At 46.2% G+C, this 18,421-nt stretch overlaps 1 protein-coding gene across 1 annotated transcript; it reads right to left on the reverse strand.

Moving 5' to 3' along the window:
* Positions 1–10,170: 10,170 nt before the first annotated feature.
* On the reverse strand, positions 10,171–17,800 carry LOC143837224 (interferon-inducible GTPase 5-like). Its single transcript, XM_077336825.1, has 2 exons — positions 17,633–17,800; positions 10,171–13,911 (listed from the first exon to the last, which is right to left on the reverse strand). The coding sequence occupies exon 2, from the start codon at positions 13,891–13,893 to the stop codon at positions 12,649–12,651; it is 1,245 nt and encodes a 414-aa protein (XP_077192940.1). The 5' UTR covers positions 13,894–13,911; positions 17,633–17,800; the 3' UTR covers positions 10,171–12,648.
* Between the last annotated feature and the right edge of the window lie 621 nt (positions 17,801–18,421).

An 18,421-nucleotide genomic window follows, 5' to 3' on the forward strand; every position in this document is an offset into this window, starting at 1 on the left:
CAGCATGATTTCCGGTAAGAAGAGTGAGTTCTTGTCAGCCACTGCCTGTATCTTCTAGGACAGCCAGTTAAAAATTGCTACACTGCAATACCCCAACACAATAAGGAATGTCAAGGAACAAGGTGTTAGAATACCAAATTATTAGGTTGAACAAAGTCTACAGCAGTGGTTCTCAACTTGGGGGTCAGGACCCCTTTGGGGGTCAAATGACCCTTTCACAGGGCTAGCAGTTTGGGGGGGCACTGTTGCCTCCCCCAAATCATGGGTTTTCTTGGCTTCTCCCCCACCCTTCTTTCCAAGGGGGACCCAAAGTGGCCCACATCCCTTAACTGATGCCTCCAAATCAGTTTTCTCTGAGAGAGGGTGCCTGCACACGAAATATCACACCTTGAATATACCGTTGTTGGTCTTAAAGGTGCCCCTGGACTAAATTCTTGTTCTTCCAAATCATTGGTTTTTGTTACTCAGTTCGTACCCCCCCTTCTCTCCAAATGGGTTTCAAAGTGGCCGACATCACTCCCATTTCATCCACACAACAGCCCTGCGGGGTAGATCGAGATAGAGCATTCATCTGTCTGGAGCAGTGGAATAGAGCGAGATCAGCATGGTGGGACAAGAGGCAGAACTGAACTGAGAAACCCTGGGAAAAAAACAATTTATGTACAATCACGAACAATGGATCTTCACGCCATTTGGTCAGTTTTGGTTTAATTTCTGTGAAAGACACTTGCATAAATTTATGGGACTATTTACTGTGGCATTGTGATCGAGCTTAGTGAGATGCTACTGAACAATATTAAGGGTATTACCCTTATCGTGTAAGGCACAACTGCTGTAATCTGGTGTCAACAGGCTTTGTCTATACAAATTTGGGCGAATGCCTGGAGGCCTTGACAGAGTGGCAACAACACAGCTGCCTGAGGCGCAGTCCTCTGAAGATGGAGGGCCTTGGAGCTTGGGTGTGACCTTAGACACTTTCCATACTAAGGAGGGGCAGGTCACCCTAGTGTCTGAGATGGTCTCAGAAGAGCTAAGTGAATTCATGGTGGTGGAACAACATGAAGAAGTCAAAACGCTTTTGTCTTTACCTCCTTAACAGCTATAATCTCAAGTTTCTCCTCAAAAGTACACACTAGTTTGCTAGACCAGCTATCTTAGGTACTTGTGCCCACTTAACTGATTCTTTTGTCAGTTAAGCAGGCACAAGTACTTAGGATCTCTGGAGAAACCTGGGGATGCCCTGGAATTATTGGGCCAGACAATGGAGATCAGTTTCCCTGGACAGAACAGAGTCTTTGGAGGGTAGACTCCATGGCATCTCTCACATGGCCCCAGGCTCTATATATACCAAGGCTCGCCCACTGAAACCAAGGGACGTTAACAAGGATGTCAATCAAGCTAGATGGGAAAACATTGGAGTAGCCACGGAAACCAAAGGACAACCCTCCGAAGTCCCATCTATGCTGGAAGATAGATTTTTGCAAACTTCACAAGCTCACACGTGTGCACCAAGGGAAGAAACTCCACCCTTGAAAAAGCCCGCGAACACGCACAGAGGGGTAAGACCAGTATGTGGTTGTGCACGGTCATTGAGGACGTGGACATATAAGCCCAGTTCATGAACCACGAAGTACTCCATTTCTTGGGTCCGCAGACACCCATGGGTTGGCTCATGCCCATCTCTAGACTGCATAGTTATTTCAAGAAAAGAATAACTACCCAGGTGAAAACAAGCCAATCTTAACTGATAGAGTTACATTGTCTTACTTTCCCTGCTTACTCTGCCTGGGATTTCAGTGAAAGCCTGATAGTTATCACAAAGATTTTTCTGAAATTTAACAAGGATATTGATTAAAATCAAGAACCCAGCCGCAAACTCAATTATTCACTACAATTTTCATGGCTTCAGACTGACCCACGGAGTCTCTCTTGGTGCTATGGTGAATTTTAGGTGTGTTCTACCAGAGGCTGTGGATCCTTAAGGGCCAAGGGCTCCAATGAAGAGTGGGAAGATCAATTGAATCTAACAAATAATGTGAAACAATTTAAAAACCAGATCTTCTTATACCTTCTGGAAAGTCTATTCAAGTGGACAAGTAGCTCTTCTGCAGAGTTAAGCACGACTCTTAGAACCCCCACATAATATTCTCACGAATGTTTTAAAGTTCACATCTTCCTCTATTAATAAAGCAGTAAGAGGTGTTGGGATGGGCCGAGTCAGTGATCAAAACTCATGGATTCGGCCCTTGCCCACTGACTGACACTCAGAGAGGCCAATTGGGAGGAGCGAAGCATGTCAGTCTGCCCTCGTGGTCCCCCCTTGCATTCTCCATCAGTGCACAGAGCCGACTACCCCAGCCATTGCCCTGAATGCATGGATGCCCGCGTGCCCACTTCCCCCCCATGCGTTGACTCCCTCGAGCTGCCTCCACACGCAGTGACAGGACCCCACCTTCCCCTGGCCCTCTCCCCAGGATCAATGCCACTGCTGCCTCCATTCCCACCCTCCTCACACAGTGCTGACGCCCCCAGCTACTGGCACGAATGCGGCGGTGCCCAAGAGCAAGCCCACTTCCAACGCGCCTCCCCCCCCCCCCCCCCCATCGTCCTGCTCCCTCCATCCGCCTCACTGGCCGCAGTGAACAACCCACCTTCACCTGAAGATCGCCCCGAGATTGCCGCCACGCTGCTTGCGCCTCCCTCTGGCTGCATCCCTACCCTCCTCGCCGCCCCGACATGCAGCCACACCTGGACCAAACTTCACTGCTGCTACAACTCCTCAGGTATGCGCCCGAGCCAGCCTGCCCTCCCCAATGCCTTCCCTGTCCCCTCTAGCGCCCACGCCCATGCCAGCCCCTCACTGGAGGCCGGGGGAGGGAGGTCCGCCTGCCCCGGCCCCTTCCAGCCCCCTGCTAGCACCCATTGCATTACAAAGTTCAATGGGCTATATTTCTATTCTGTAAAAATACAACAGTAAGGACTAGGTGGGAGGACAAAGGGGCGGGGCGAGTCCATTATAAAAATTCAGATGGGCCAATTGGAAGCTGTGAAATGGCTCCCGATTGGCCCATCCGAGTGTAACTTTTTGGCCAAGTGGCCAATTGGGAGCTGTGCGCAGCGAGGCTCCCCAATGGCCACTTTGCCCGTCCTGGACAAAAAGGTGAGTGGGCCAGGGGAAGACGCTTTGCCGCCGGGAAAGGAGCAGGACCGCCCTGTCGAAGCCGTGGCAGCCCTGCTCCTTTCCCAGTGACGAGCCAGGGACCTTGGGGGGGGGGAGGCTTTGATGTGCCCAGAGACGTGGCAGGCCTGTTCTTCTGGGCCTGCCAAAGCTGGGACCTCGAGGGGGAGGGGGAAGGGGGGGGGAAAGGCATCAGCGTGATGCAAAGACCAGGCCCGACATGTCGGAGACGCGTCGGGCCTGCTCTTTTTGCCACGCCGAGGCCAGGGGGGCGGAAAGGCCTGGCTGGGGGGCATGTAAGGAGCCCTGCGAGCCCCCCAGCCCCACCAGCGCCCATGCTAGTGCCCACTGTATTTGAAAATACAATGGGCTTTGCCCCTAGTAACTAATGACCATAAAACAGTCCACATCTTATGGCACAGATGAAAGTCCAGAAAGATACTGAAAACCATTGGTTTTGTGTTCCTTAAAAATCCAGAGTCTAAGCAGAAGATGAATGCTGCATGAATCACGGTGGCTAGATTGGCTTGGACCACCTACGAGGAAAAGCTGAAGAGTCTGGGAGTTTTAATTTTAATGTGTGACATGATAGAGATTTTAAGAATTCTGCATGGTGCAGGGAGAGATGACAAGGGAATTTCCCCCCCTCTTCCCAAATACTAGAACTCAAGGGCATACAATGACCCTTACAGGCAATAGTTTCAAAAGGTTGAAAAAGTCTGCTCTATGGCATCATTTCCCCATGGGGCTCTCTGTCTTCCCCCAATCCTGCCTTCCCCAGGCAATGCCCCCAAACCTCCAGGAATTTCCAAAGCCTGAGTTGGTAACCTAGACAAGGCCTTTATGCCCCCGGATGCACACCAGCTCTTTTCTCTTTGTGAGCACAGGGCACAAGGAATACTGGCTTGAGCCCTCCACCCCTCTGATATTTACACGTCCTCAGTATGACCCACAGGGTCTCTGTTGACTGACTCCATTATGTTTTGTTCAGGGGCTGTTTGGCCTGGGGCAGTCCTTCCTTAAGGGATTTGGCCAAGGGACCTCTTGAAGAACTACAGTATCAGCAGTGATCAGTTGTGGGATCAAGGGTGTTTCCTCCTCCACTTCCCCTGAAACTCCCTCTTCTTATGTGCTGTGAGACCTGATAAGAGTCTGAATTCTCATGCACTTGGAAAGAGAAAGCACATATGTTTTCCAGAAAGTAATTGCATTGTTTTTCTGAACAGACCTTGCCAAGTGCCAGATGTCATTTCTGAGAGGTCAAGACAGTTCAAACACCGCACCTTTTCTGGAGGCTTCCGTGGTTAAACCGAGGTCTCCAGCAGATACCACAGATGTCCCTGCCACAGGGCTTCTAAGAGCACAAAAACAGAGGGCAGTCAGGAAGCTGTGTCAATCCAACACACAACACACCCTTATCTCGGGCAGCCAGCCAAGAACAATAATAAAGATATCTCTTGGAACCGGAATCTAGAAGAAGAAGAAGAAGAAGAAGAAGAGTTGGTTCTTATATGCTGCTTTTCCCTACCCGAAGGAGGCTCAAAGCGGCTTACAGTCGCCTTCCCATTCCTCTCCCTACAACAGACACCCTGTAGGGTGGGTGAGGCTGAGAGAGCCCTGATATCACTGCTCGGTCAGAACAGTTTTATCAGTGCCGTGGGGAGCCCAAGGTCACCCAGCTGGTTGCATGTTGGGGAGTGCAGAATCGAACCCGGCATGCCAGATTAGAAGTCCGCACTCCTCACCACTACACCAAACTGGCTCTCGTTAAATCTAGTTAAAAACTCTCACATACTACCTTAGGATCTGAGAGTTCCTTATAGTGGGGTTGCCTGAACAACCCTAAAATGAGAACGGAATGTTTTTGAATGAAGACAAAAGAGATGACATGCTGAAGGGCTTCCTGCAAGATGCTGCAGAAGATGGTGAGGATGTTCTTCTTGGAATATTGTCTCTGCCAATAAACCTATTGCAATACGCACACAGAAAAGTCCTTGCTTGTAGATAGCAGAGGGCTATCTACAAAACAGAAGGAAACAAACATGTTCCATTTATTTGTTTGCTTATTTAGTATATTCACATACCGCCCTCCATGTAGCACTTTTACAATATATCTGCTTTATTATTGGAAATCCAAGATGGATAGAAAGGGTATTTGTTTGTTTGTTTGTATTTCTATTTTTATACCGCCCTTCCCTACGGCTCTGGGCGGTTTACATAAAACATTTTTGAACATTCACATAGAACACTATCAAAATCAATATAACAGTATAACAATAATAACAACACATCAACTGGAACAATTAGAACGGCACTTCAACAATAACTTGACAATCCCTCAGTAGGTTTGGTCCCTCAGTCTGGGGGGCACCTGTAGGTGTTATGGCTCAGTCGGCCCCACCAAATGCCTGGTGGAAGAGCTCCTTTTTGCAGGCCCTGTGGAATTGTGGAAGTTCCAGCAGGGCCCTGATCTCTTTCCACCAGGTGGGGGCCAGGACTGAAAAGGCCCTGGCCCTTGTTGAGGCCCGACGTGCTTCTTTAGGGCCAGGGATCCGTAGCCATTTGCAGGTGGCTCTTCTGGGGGAATAGGCAGGGAATGAGCTAATCCAGACTAAGCTGTCTACGACGGAGGAAGATGCAACTTCATGTTTGCGTCCTTGCTCTCAAAGATGAATAGTCTTCTCCAAGAGGGGGACAAAAGATTGTCAAAGACCGTTTATGCACTGGGAATTTCACTGCCCCAGTGCAGGAGCACAAATCAGGGGCGGATGAGGTGCATCGGGCCAAATGCTCCCCCATGTGGGTGCAGGAAGAGGTGGGGCAACCTGCCACAACCTAAACTCCAGCCTGAAGCCCAGCATGAAACCTCCAGTGCATAAACTGTTATCGAAAGGAAACAGAGCATAGCTGCCTATTCCTCAGTCATGCAAGTTTCTGACCTGCCTGGCTGACAATTTCATTTATCAAATGGTAGATGAACCCACAAGAGGTTCAGCCATACTGGACTTAATACTGACCAACAGGTCAATAGTTGGTGGATGAGGTGAAGGAGGTGGGGACCCTAGGGGGAAGTGACCATGTCCTCATAGAATTCCTTTTGAGATGGGGAGCCAAGGAAGCTTGTAGCCAGACACGGATGTTGGATTTTCGTAGGGCAAACTTTAATAAACTCAGAGACATGATGAGTGTCATACCATGGACGAGAATGCTGGAAGGGAAGGGAGCATGTGAAGGGTGGGCGCTACTCAAACAAGAGCTATTGCATGCTCAATCAATGACTATCCCAGAAAGACGAAAACACTGCAGGAGCTCTAAGAAGCCTATTTGAATGAACAGAGAACTTCAAGAGGAACTAAGAAAGAAAAGGAAAATGTTCAGGAAATGGAGGGAAGGACAGAGCTCTAAAGAAGTGTACCTACAGGTTACTAGGCACTGTAGATCAATTATCAGAAAGGCCAAAGCTGAGAGTGAGCTAAGATTGGCCAGGGAATCCCATTGTAACAAGAAAAGATTTTTCAGTTATGTGAGGAGCAAACGTAAAGTAAAGGAGGCAATAGGCCCACTGTTGGGTGCAGATGGACAAACTCTAATGGAGGATGCAGAAAAAGCAGAAAGGCTTAGTGCCTATTTTACATCTGTTTTTTTCCCACAGGTCAGAGTGTTTAGGCACATCTAGAGATGGCCATAGCCAAAGGATAGTGTCTGAGTGGCAGGTTAACATGGATAGAGAGGTTGTCGAGAGGCATTTAGCTGCACTGGATGAGTTCAAATCCCCTGGTCCGGATGAAATGCACCTGAGAGTGCTCAAAGAACTTTCCAGAGAACTTGCACAGCCCTTGTCCATCATCTTCGGAACCTCTTTAAGGACTGGAGATGTCCCGGAGGACTGGAAGAGAGCAAACGTTATTCCGATCTTCAAAAAAGGGAGGAAGGATGACCCGGGAAACTACAGACCAGTGAGTCTGACCTCTGTTGTGGGGAAGATAATTGAGCAGATATTAAAGGGAGCGATCTGCAAACATCTGGAGGACCATTTGGTGATCCAGGTGATCCAAATCCAGTAAGTCAGCATGGATTTGTCTCCAACAGGTCCTGCCAGACCAACCTGGTTTCCTTTTTTGACCAAGTAACAGGTTTGCTGTATCGGGGAAATTCGGTTGGTGTAGTTTACTTGGATTTTAGTAAAGCTTTTGGCAAGGTTCCCCATGATGTTCCGGTGGATAAGTTGAAGGACTGCAATCTGGATTTTCAGATAGTTAAGTGGATAGGGAATTGGTTAGAGAACCGCACTCAAAGAGTTCTTGTCAATGGTGTTTCATCAGACTGGAGAGAGGTGAGTAGCGGGGTACCTCAGGGCTCAGTGATCGGCCCGGTACTTTTTAACATATTTATTAGATAAGGGGGTGGAGGGACTACTCATCAAGTTTGCAGATGACACCAAATTGGGAGGACTGGCAAATACTCCGGAAGATAGAGACAGAGTTCAACGAGATCTGAACACAATGGAAAAATGGGCAAATGAGAACAAGATGCAATTTAATAAAGATAAGTGTAAAGTTCTGCATCTGGGTCAGAAAAATGAAAAGCATGCCTACTGGATGGGGGATACGCTTCTAGGTAACACTGTGTGTGAACGAGACCTTGGGGTACTTGTGGATTGTAAACTAAACATGAGCAGGGAGTGTGATGCAGCGGTAAAAAAGGCAAATGCCATTTTGGGCTGTATCAACAAGGGCATCACATCAAAATCACAAGATGTCATAGTCCCATTGTATACGACACTGGTCAGACCACACCTGGAGTACTGTGTGCAGTTCTGGAGGCCTCACTTCAAGAAGGACGTAGATAAAATTGAAAGGGTACAGGGGAGAGCGACGAAGATGATGTGGGGCCAAGGGACCAAGCCCTATGAAGATTGGTTGAGGGTCTTGGGAATGTTCAGCCTGGAGAAAAGGAGGTTGAGAGGGGACATGATAGACCTCTTTAAGTATTTGAAAAGTTGTCACTTGGAGGAGGGCAGGATGCTGTTTCTGTTGGCTGCAGAGGAGAGGACACGCAGTAATGGGTTTAAACTTCAAGTACAATGATATAGGCTAGATATCAGGAAAAAAAATTTCACAGTCAGAGTAGTTCAACAGTGGAATAGGCTGCCTAAGGAGGTGGTGAGCTCCCCCTCACTGGCAGTCTTCAAGCAAAGGTTGGATACACATGTTTCTTGGATACTTTAGGATGCTTAGGGCTGATCCTGGATTGAGCAGGGGGTTGGACTAGATGGCCTGCATGGCCCCTTCCAACTCTATGATTCTATGATTCTATGATTCTATGCCTGAGAGGTATCCATCTAACTTCAAAGGGACAGCTATAAAGATCAGAGAGTAAACAGGAACTTTGGGGGCCTGGCGTGATCATAGCTCCCTCTGAAGGTTGGAACTCAGAGATGGCACAATCTGCTAATCTAACAGTTCTTACGAAAGCAGAGGTTACATCCTTCAGAAAAGATTCTGTAATTAACCTTCCTTCCAGTGGAACTAACAATGAAAAAAACAAACAAACAGGCTATATAGGTTTTGGGGAAGGGGCTATGTGATATGGCCTAGGGAAGCACATGATGGAATTTTCCATGGGTCAGAATGTCGGGCAATGTCCTGGCCAGGTCCGGAGATGGTTATTGATGGGTTTAATGGGTCTAAGAAAAGGGAGCCATCATATCTCAATAGGTTTGGTTCCGGGTTTGGGGAAGAGATTCCCCATGGCAGAAGGGCCAAGTAGTCGTCAGACCATTCTGTTCCTTAGCTGTTGAATACTCTGAAAAGATTTCAGTCCGAAGAGGCAGTTTTGACTAAAGAGTCTGGGTCCAGCCAAAGCTGAAAGCAGTTCTACAGAGACAGGAGAATAATACTTGGCAGGGAGATTTGGGGAGTGGACTGAGACTCCCAATCCATTTCCACAGTACAGCAACCCCCCGCAGCAGTGTTCGTAATGTCTCAAATACAAAAAGTTCCATACAAAATTTTACCTCCTCAGTGGTAGACAAATGGTGCCCCCTCCCTCGCCTCATGTTCCCTGAATCCCTGTTTAGAGCAATTTTTTGTTTCCTTTGGATCTTGAGTTACAGTACCCAAGTGAGGAATTCCCACATTCAAACTTGTTTCCCTGCCCTGCTGCCATTTTGTGTCATCATTTTGGTGTCATTTCCGTGTGTTAGCTCCTGCCAGCCCTCCCCCTCCAGTTGTCCACTGAGGTATCTGCTTCCTCTGCTGAGTGTGCGTGTTTGTGTGTCAGACTTTCCCTAAAGCAGTGGTCCCTAACCTTTGTATCACAGGGGACCAGTCAACGCTTGACAATTTTACTCAGGCCTGGGGTCTTTTGCCGAGGGACGTCACTGCCGCCTGAGCCCCTGCTCCACTTGCTTTCCTGCCGGCGCCCCTGACTTCCCGCCGCCCACTGGGGGTGCTGCCAGCATTAGCTGCACAGTGCCATGCCGAGGAGGAACTCCGGCCATAGCAGGGCAGCTCCTGAGGCAGCAGCCGGGGAGGAGGACAAGGAGGAGCTGCGGCCCAGTACCGAATGATCTACGGCCCGCTACCGGTATCTAGACCGTAGGTTGGGGACCACTGCACTAAAGCATTTTTTTCAAAGGAAGTGCAAAGCTCCATTGCTATTTACACACACACACAAGCAAACCCAGTTCTCCTAAAGCAGACAAGTACCATGGGTAAAAGAAAATCCATGTGAATGATGAGATGCATAATGGGAGGCTGCAGGGACTAATTCTGAATTAACTGTGGAACACATCGTGCACATCTGGCCCTTGAAGTTCTCTATGGACCCATTAACATTCCATCAGCACTTGTGAAAGGGCATCCATTGAGGAACTGTAGTCACAATTGTACTCCATTATAGAATACATACATGACTTAAAAGTCTGGAGCTTTCAGAAATTCAAGCCTTGCTTCCAATTGTTTCCAGTAGTTAGATCATGTGTATCATCATTGCCGTTTTCAGATATAAGTTTATTTTCAAAAAAACAAACAAAATAAAGATGAAAAGGGGAGACAGAAATGAAAAAGGAGTTGGATATCACAGTTAAGTATATTTTAAAATAAGGTGACCAGATTTTCCCACTTTTGGAGGGACATCTGGGGGCACCCTGGCAAATTGTAGTTATGCTGAAATTAAAAAATATATAGTACAATTTTATTTTTGCGTTCTACACGTTCTATGAAAATTTTTGTTGCTCCATATAGACCAAATTTTAATCAAGAACCCCCCACCCCCCGGTCAATGGTGTCCCGCTTTACCAATGTTAAAATCTGGTCACTTTATTTTAAAAATGTAACACAGGATGTATGAAAGAAAAAAAGCATTCCTTCCCAAAACCGCCTTCATTGTAATTTTTAATTTTGAGAGCTAGATTGGTGTAGTTAAGAAGAGCAGCTTCTAATCTGGCAAGCTGGGTTTGATTCCCGGTGACTTTGGGCTAGTCACAGTCCGGTTAAAGCTGTTTTCACAGAGCAGTACTGTCAGAGCTCTCTCAGCCCCACCTATCTCATACGTCGTCTGTTGTAGGGAGAGGAAAGGAAGTTGATTGTAAGCCGCTTTGAAACTCCTTCGGGTAGGGAAAAGCAGGTTATAAAAAACAACTCTTCTTCTAAAACACTACCCATAAAATATATCATCACTTACTATTATTGGGGTACGTTTATATTCAACATTTTTGGTTTCAAATTCCATAATACTCTTTTTTACATCTACATTATTGATTTCATCTTTACTACATATTGGGATTATATAAATTTGCCACTCATTGTAACTTTTAACAATAAGGAATCTATCAGAGTACTGAAAGAAAATCTGTTATATATCTTAAACGTTAGTGGCTCTCTAATATTTTGGAAGAGCCACTAAGGGCAGACCAGTGTCCAGGACATGTCCACATGTCCAGACGCTGCTTCCGGCTGCGTGGGCCAATCCGGGCATGCCCAGCGAAGCTTGGTACACACAGATTGTGCTGGTCTGCACAGTGCCCACCCCCAGGAGCCAGCCACGAGGCACGTTGGCAGCCTCATAGCCAGATGCTCCTGTGCATCGGCCACCCCACCAACGCCCACGCAACACATTCCCCAACAGCCACCGAGCCCTGCCCAGCAGCAGGCGGTGCAGCGGTGGCCAAGAAGACGGCAGCAAAGTGACAGCCATGCAGGAGTGGTCATGGCAGTGAGGCAGTGGCAGCTGAACCCAGGCCACAGAGCCCCAGCCTCAAGGCTACCACATGCTCACCCCGCCGCCCTCAGAGTACAAGGCAAAGGGCACAGAAGGGAAGCCGCTCCATGCCTCAAGAGTCCTACCTCTCCACGTGCCTGCTGCCTCCCCCCCCCACCCCCACCCAATGTACCACTAGTGCCCACTGCATTTACTACTGCAGTGGGCTTTTTGCCTAGTCTCATAATAAGTAGAGGGTATTTCTGCTCAGGATCCACTTTTTAAATACATTTATATGCTTGGTCTGCACCAACATTTTAATACATTTGTGTACATCTTTTTTGAACTACTTCTCATCCTAAATTTGTCTCCTATTTGCATCTCTCCTCAAATATTTTGATTCATCTATTTCTCAAATAAGATGTTAATTTTGCCATTGCTGTATATTCAATGAGTTCATTTTCCCGTTCTCCTAGGCAGGGATAGACATGCAGTTTCCATTTAGCTGTGTAGATAATTCTAGGCAGTACCACCATCTAACGTCCATCTATGTCCTTCCAATTTTTGTTGTTGTTGTTGTTGTTTTACAAGTCCAGCACATATTTTTTAAAAATTCCATCTGCATCTTAGCATTTCCAGCATTTTCCTTTGTACATTTAACTGTATTTTTTTCAATCTCCTTTGAGGTTATACCATCTAAAAAGCATTTTGTACCAATTTTTGTCTTAATTCCTAGCTAGCTGTAAACCTGATTTATTTCTCCCATAAGAATTCCCATTGATTTATAGTTATCTGCTCTCTAAAATTCTGCATAGATTTGATAATACATTTTTCACTTCTTCTGTTACAAGTTGAAGATTCATCTTATATATCCATTATAGTTAATGGTCTTTTAGTTTTGCAATCAACGATTTGAACTCAGTTGCATCTCTTAGAGCTCCACCTTCCATGTTAATGATCTTCTTTAGTTTTGAAAGTGATTGATAAAATAGCAAACATTGAATATTTATTGCTTTATCTTTAATATCTTGATTTCCCCGTGAGCATTTATCATGTTAGCATGAGGGCATAAGCAGAAAGTTTGAAGGACTCAATAAGTTCTGGCATGTAAAACATAACAGGGAGGTCCTTTGTAACCTCTACTACTTATCCTAGCATTAGAGATCGTACAAGATCTTAGAAGAGAAGTAGAAAAGGTAAGAATAGAAGTAAATGGGAGATTGGCCTTGAGGGCAAGTGCTACTTCTGTGTAATTCAGGCCCCCTCCATCAATTCACCTTGAGTTCCCCCCGTCTGAATTTCCTCTGTGGGGGCAAAGATGGGTATGGAGCAGTAGCTATGGCCAGAACATTCGCAGCATCTTCCTCAACATCATTCAGAAAGCTCTTCAGCATGTAGAATGTAGTGGCAAATGAACCAATTCCACCAAATACAGAGCCCAATACAGGTATAAAATCAAGAAAAATTTCTGCTGTTGTCATTGTTCTACATACAGTTGACCTCCGCCAAAGACGAGTGACAAATTCACGTGTGATCCTGTTGGCCACTTCAGACTTCTTGATAGCTGATCTCAACACTGGAACAGGTTTCCCAACGCGGCTCGCAAGCCTATGGAGAGAATCCTCATCCAAGCCAAAGACCTTGCAAAAATCTATCATTGTTCCTACCAAGATGCCAAAATCACAGACAGTAGACAGCCCTGGGATGGGAATGACACCAACAGCACCGGACACAAGGGACAGTGTCCATATAAGGCCCTCCATAGCATCCTTCTTCCTTTTCAGGACTTCTCTTGATAAATTTGGCATCGTTGTAATTAAAGCATACCTCTTGAGATCATCCAGGTCATTTTCTAAGGTCTTTTGCAGGAGTGGGAAATCGTACTTATTGAAATCCCAACTGCAGATGAGGAAAACCCTTGGCCAGAATTCCCCTGCCTTTGCCAAATTAGCGCAGTAGTATTTTCTTATCGTCTCAAGGGTTCTCTCCTCATTGAAGCTTTGTTGCCTTCTTGCAGACTTTACCCTGCGATCCACTTTGGTGCACACGTAGTAAAACTTTTTGTTCATATTACAAATTTCACGGGCCAGGAGGATGTCATTTGTGGTGAAACGTTCTGAGGAAAGGATCATGAAGAAATCATACCTCTCAAAATTCACCTTCCGCAGGTATTCCTCAGCTTTAAAGCAAGGTGTCCCAATTCCTGGAAGGTCCCATATTGTTACTTTGGGGAATGTGGGGTGTGGATATCCCTTTGCATTCATTGTTGTTTCCACTGTTCCAGTCTCAGCTGCACCTTCTTCAAAGTCTGTCATTCCTCTCAGGGCATTCACAAGAGACGATTTCCCAACACCTGACACCCCTGTGATGGCAACGTCTAGGGTGGTATTCTTCAACAAATTCAAGTTAATGTTACTTTGTTTTATGACATCTGAGAGACTGTTATTATCCAAAGCTTCCTTCATCTTTCCCAGCTCATCTCTTACGATTTCTTGTGAGATTGCCGATCCCATGTTGATTCTTCGTGCATACTGATCAGGGAGAGAAAAAAAAAGCCAACGGTTAACGAAATTTTAAACATTGTTGAAACATTTTCTTTGAAAGGATGGATTTGGCATGGATTCATTAAGAGAAGCTCTTCAGAGCTGGAGAACAAAATCCATGTGAGATATTTCTAATGGTGGAAAAGTTGGCGGAAAAGATTTTAAGATTTGTTGGTCTCCTGTGATTGCTCTCCTCATACCCCAAATGCCATCCCACCTCCATATGGTCTGACCATGTGGTGGGGGTGGAGAGTGCCGTCAAGTCACAGCTGACTTAAAGTGGCCCCAGAGGGTTTTCAAGGCAGGAGACATCCAGAGGTGGCTTGCCATTGCCTTCCTCCGTATCATGACTAGGCATGAGCAATAACAACAACAAATTCATACTATTTCAGATCTGACCCAAATTTTAAGGACCCAAAGCACCCTTCCCTGGCTTGGATTCGGCTGAATCAATTTGCCTGTATCCAGTCAAATGGGTTTTTATTGTTTAACTTTTTATGCAACTCACCGCAAACCGGTTACCGAGAATGGCGGGCTAGAAATTGGATGGATGGATGGATGGATGGATGGATGGATGGATGGATGGATGGATGGATGGATGGATAGATGGATAGATAGATAGATAGATAGACAGACAGACAGACAGACAGACAGACAGACAGACAGACAGACAGACAGACAGACAGACAGACAGACAGACAGACAGACAGACAGACAGACAGACAGACAGACAGACAGATAGATAGATAGATAGATAGATAGAACTTTTTCCCTTTCTGTCTATACTGTGGTCTTGGAGGGCAGGGTTTGAGGTAGAGGCACCAAATTAGCAGTGTAGCTATAGGAGCCTCTACTCAAAAGAATCCCCCAAGTTTTAAAAAAGATTGGGCTATGGGGTCCAATTCTATGGACCCCTAAAAAGGATGCCCCCATCCAACCTCCATTGTTTCCAATGGCATAGGGAAAAGATTCTGTGTTCTTGTCTTTTCTCCTCACCATTGGAAAAACGGGAGGTCAGACATGGGAATTCCCTTTGGGTGTCTGTAGAATTGGACCCCCTGGCCCAATCTTTTTGAAACCTGGGGGTTCTTTTGAGGAGAGACTCCCACAGCTACGCTTCAAATATGGAGCTTCTACCTCACGTCCCCACCTCCCCCTACCATGGAATAGTCATAAAAGGGACATTTTAGTCAAACACACACAATACCTTTATTGGCATAAAGCAGATTAACAAAATAAGCAGAGAAAGTCAAGATACATCAGTCAGTTTGAATTTAAAAACTGAAGACAGAAATTCAGCCATAATAAAAGTGACATCGGCTTCCTTATCATTCAATAAAAACTGGCAGATCAGGTCTCTTGAATGGTTTCTCCATTTTGGTATAAGAGGTATAATATGCCTTCGCTGGACAATGAACAAGGGACAATCCAGTAAGATATGTTGGATGGTGTCAGGAGAATTTGATTCACAAGTGCATAGTCTGTTTTCGAAAGAAATCTTTGCAAATCTCCCTTGTAATACTTTGGATGGAAAGGCGTTGAGCCGAGCAAGCAAAAATGCTCTGCGATAAAGAGGATTTGCCAAGTTATAGAAATAAGCCGGCATTATTCCAGGCTTCACTTGGACCGTTTATGCACTAGAGGTTTCATGCTGGGCTGCAGGCTGGAGTTTTAGTCGTGGCAGGCTGTCCCACCTCTTCCTGCACCCACATGGGGGAGCATTTGGCCTTGTGTACCTCATCCGCCCCTGATTTGTGCTCCTGCACAGGAGGTGGAACAGTGAAGTTTCCAGTGCATAAATGGTTTTGGAGACTACAGGGAGAACAAGTCGCCGGAACAGTTGGGTGGATTTTTTGAAATACCTGATCAAGGAGCCTTTGTTTAATTTGGTAAATAATGGTAGACTCATTCAGAGATAAGATGTAATCGTAGTCCATGCCAATTTCTTGGTGTGTAGTCAGATTTTAAGCTGTGACTTCTTCGGCTAGTAAAAAGTTCCAGCTCTTCAAGTTATTTTACCCTTTTAAACTAACCAATGGCCTAATTGTGCTCAAATTGTGATTTGATGATTCAACCAAGGCTGAATTGGCCAGTTTAACTTAAGGGGAAGCATGATTCGGACCAGATTTATCCAAAAAGTATCTGAATCGACACTGATTCAGGTACTTTTTGAACTATCCAAAATGAATCACACATGGCTAGTCCCTGTCACAGAGGAAGCCCAGGCAGTAATCATTCATCATTTCTGCAAACATCTCCCTCTTTTTTCATCTGCACAAACTAGGAGGTTATGGCAGACTTTGTGGGGTCGCAGGAGAAGTTACCACCAGCACAGGGAAACATCCGGCCTCGCTCTTGGGCCTTTAACAGTGTGATCGGCAAGATTCAGCAGATGCCATTGCTTGTTGTGGGAAGAGGAGTGGGACAACCTCATCTGCAGATCAAACTGCTGGCAGACACAGGAGCAGGAGCCAGAAGGAAAGGTGGCAACTCTACCTCCAAGCTCTCCTGCTCCCTCTCTTGTCCCTGCTAAACATCCCCTTTTGAGTGGTGTGCAGCAGACACCAAACCCCTCAGGTTATTAAGGATACAGAAACTGAGTTATTGACCTGACACTTTTCAAAGTCAACATCTCTAGGGAAAGACTGGAAGCCCGGCAGCCTTTCCACTGTGAGGGGGAGTGGAATGAATTATGTACAGGCAAGAAGGAGACCTTGGGCTAGACACAGCACTGATAAAATTGTTCTGACCGAGCAGGAATATCAGGGCTCTCTCAGCCTCACCTCCCTCACAGGGTGTCTGTTGTGGGGAGAGGAAAGGGAAGGCAAATTTAAGCCACTTTGAGACTCCTTTTGGGAGAGAAAAGCAGCATATAAGAACCAGATCTTCTTCAGATCTCCCTCAGCCTCACTTCCTTTACAGGGTGTCTGTTGTGGGGAGAGAAAAGGGAAGGCAAATTTAAGCCACTTGAAGCCACTACTCCTTTGGGTAGAGAAAAGCAGCAAAGAAGAAGGAGAAGGAGAAGGAGAAGGAGAAGGAGAAGGAGAAGGAGAAGGAGAAGGAGGAGCTGGACTCAGAAGAGCACCAGAAAGACTAAGCAGCACACAGAAAAACCTCATGGAGGGGGGGGACCCAGAACAGATCTTTTTTTTTTCCCTGAGCCTTCTGGAGATCCTTGGATGAACCCTGCAGTCACCCGGAACCTACCTGCTGGAGACCTCTCTACTCCAGACTACAGAGATCAGTTCCCCTGGTAAACTCTGTGGCATTGTACCCCGCTGAGGCCCCTGTCCTCCCAAGGCTCCATCCCCAAATCTCCAAGGATTTCTCAAACTGGACCAGATAATGTTACCCCTATCCCCTGCTAGTGACCAGGGGAGGGGGATGCTGGATGCTTTACCAAGACCCATGCATTTGGCACCACAATTTGTGTTCTATTGATCCTCTACCTTTTCTTCTTTTTGCAAGGCTCTCGTGCCTTCAACCACTTGCAATGCCAGGGATAAAATATCTAATATGTCCAAGCAGTCCAACCCTTGTGAAAAGAACCTTCATGTACCGTTCCGTTGTAGCCGGCCCCATTGCCTTTATAAAATTGTCCTCCTGTACAATTATGTATTACACATTTGAGGGAAAGAGCTATACACAGTTATTTAAAACATCCACGCTCAATCTGGGAAGGATACAAAACCAAGGGAAATGTGCTTACCGTTTATGGCCAAATGCCACTTTCAGAAGCTGGAGATCAGCAGTGGCTGGTTTGCTTCAAACGGGTGTCCTGTCTTCCCTGTTCCCCCTCTATATTACCTGATCAGGCCTTGAAGTGCCAATCAGAAGTCCTACCCTACTGCTGTGGTGGAGGGAGTTTTGCATAAATTACAGGACTTCTTGGGTCATCTCCTGGATTTATCTCTCAGGGTTAAAGTTGCCATATTTACTGTCCCCTGTGCAAATATTGATTCCTGGGTTGGTCAGGTGGTCGAAACCTTGAGAACAGAAACCGCAACAAGCTGGTCAAACCATCTATGAAAACACACTGACTGACTGACTTACTGATTGACCAAATTCACTGTAGCAAAGAGAAAGGGGAATTCCAGCCTGGAATTCCAGCAGTTCAGTGGTTTTACATCAGGTCTAAAACTTAAGAGCCAAACAATCAGAATGGCAAGAAACCTGACAGTGACACCCATAATTTAAACCTTGTGCGATGTGGGTGTGGTATGGAGGAGGGTAAATCACTCTTGGCCCCCATGTCTTTTTTGTTACTAGGCACTGTAGGTCGGCCATCAGAGACACCAAACCTGGGAGTGAGCTGAGAATAAATGTTTCTTCTTCAGAAAAGGGAAGATAACCCAGGACACGGATTTCAGTTGCAGGGAAGATAATGAAGCAGATTTTAATCGGCAACGATCTGAAGAACAATTTGTTGATATGGGAAAGTCAGCATGGATTTGTCTCCAACAGGTCCAGCCAAACCAACCTGGTTTCCTTCTTTGAC

This window comes from Paroedura picta, chromosome 5, assembly GCF_049243985.1.
Source record: "Paroedura picta isolate Pp20150507F chromosome 5, Ppicta_v3.0, whole genome shotgun sequence".
In the NCBI taxonomy this organism is placed as follows: Eukaryota; Metazoa; Chordata; class Lepidosauria; order Squamata; family Gekkonidae; genus Paroedura; species Paroedura picta.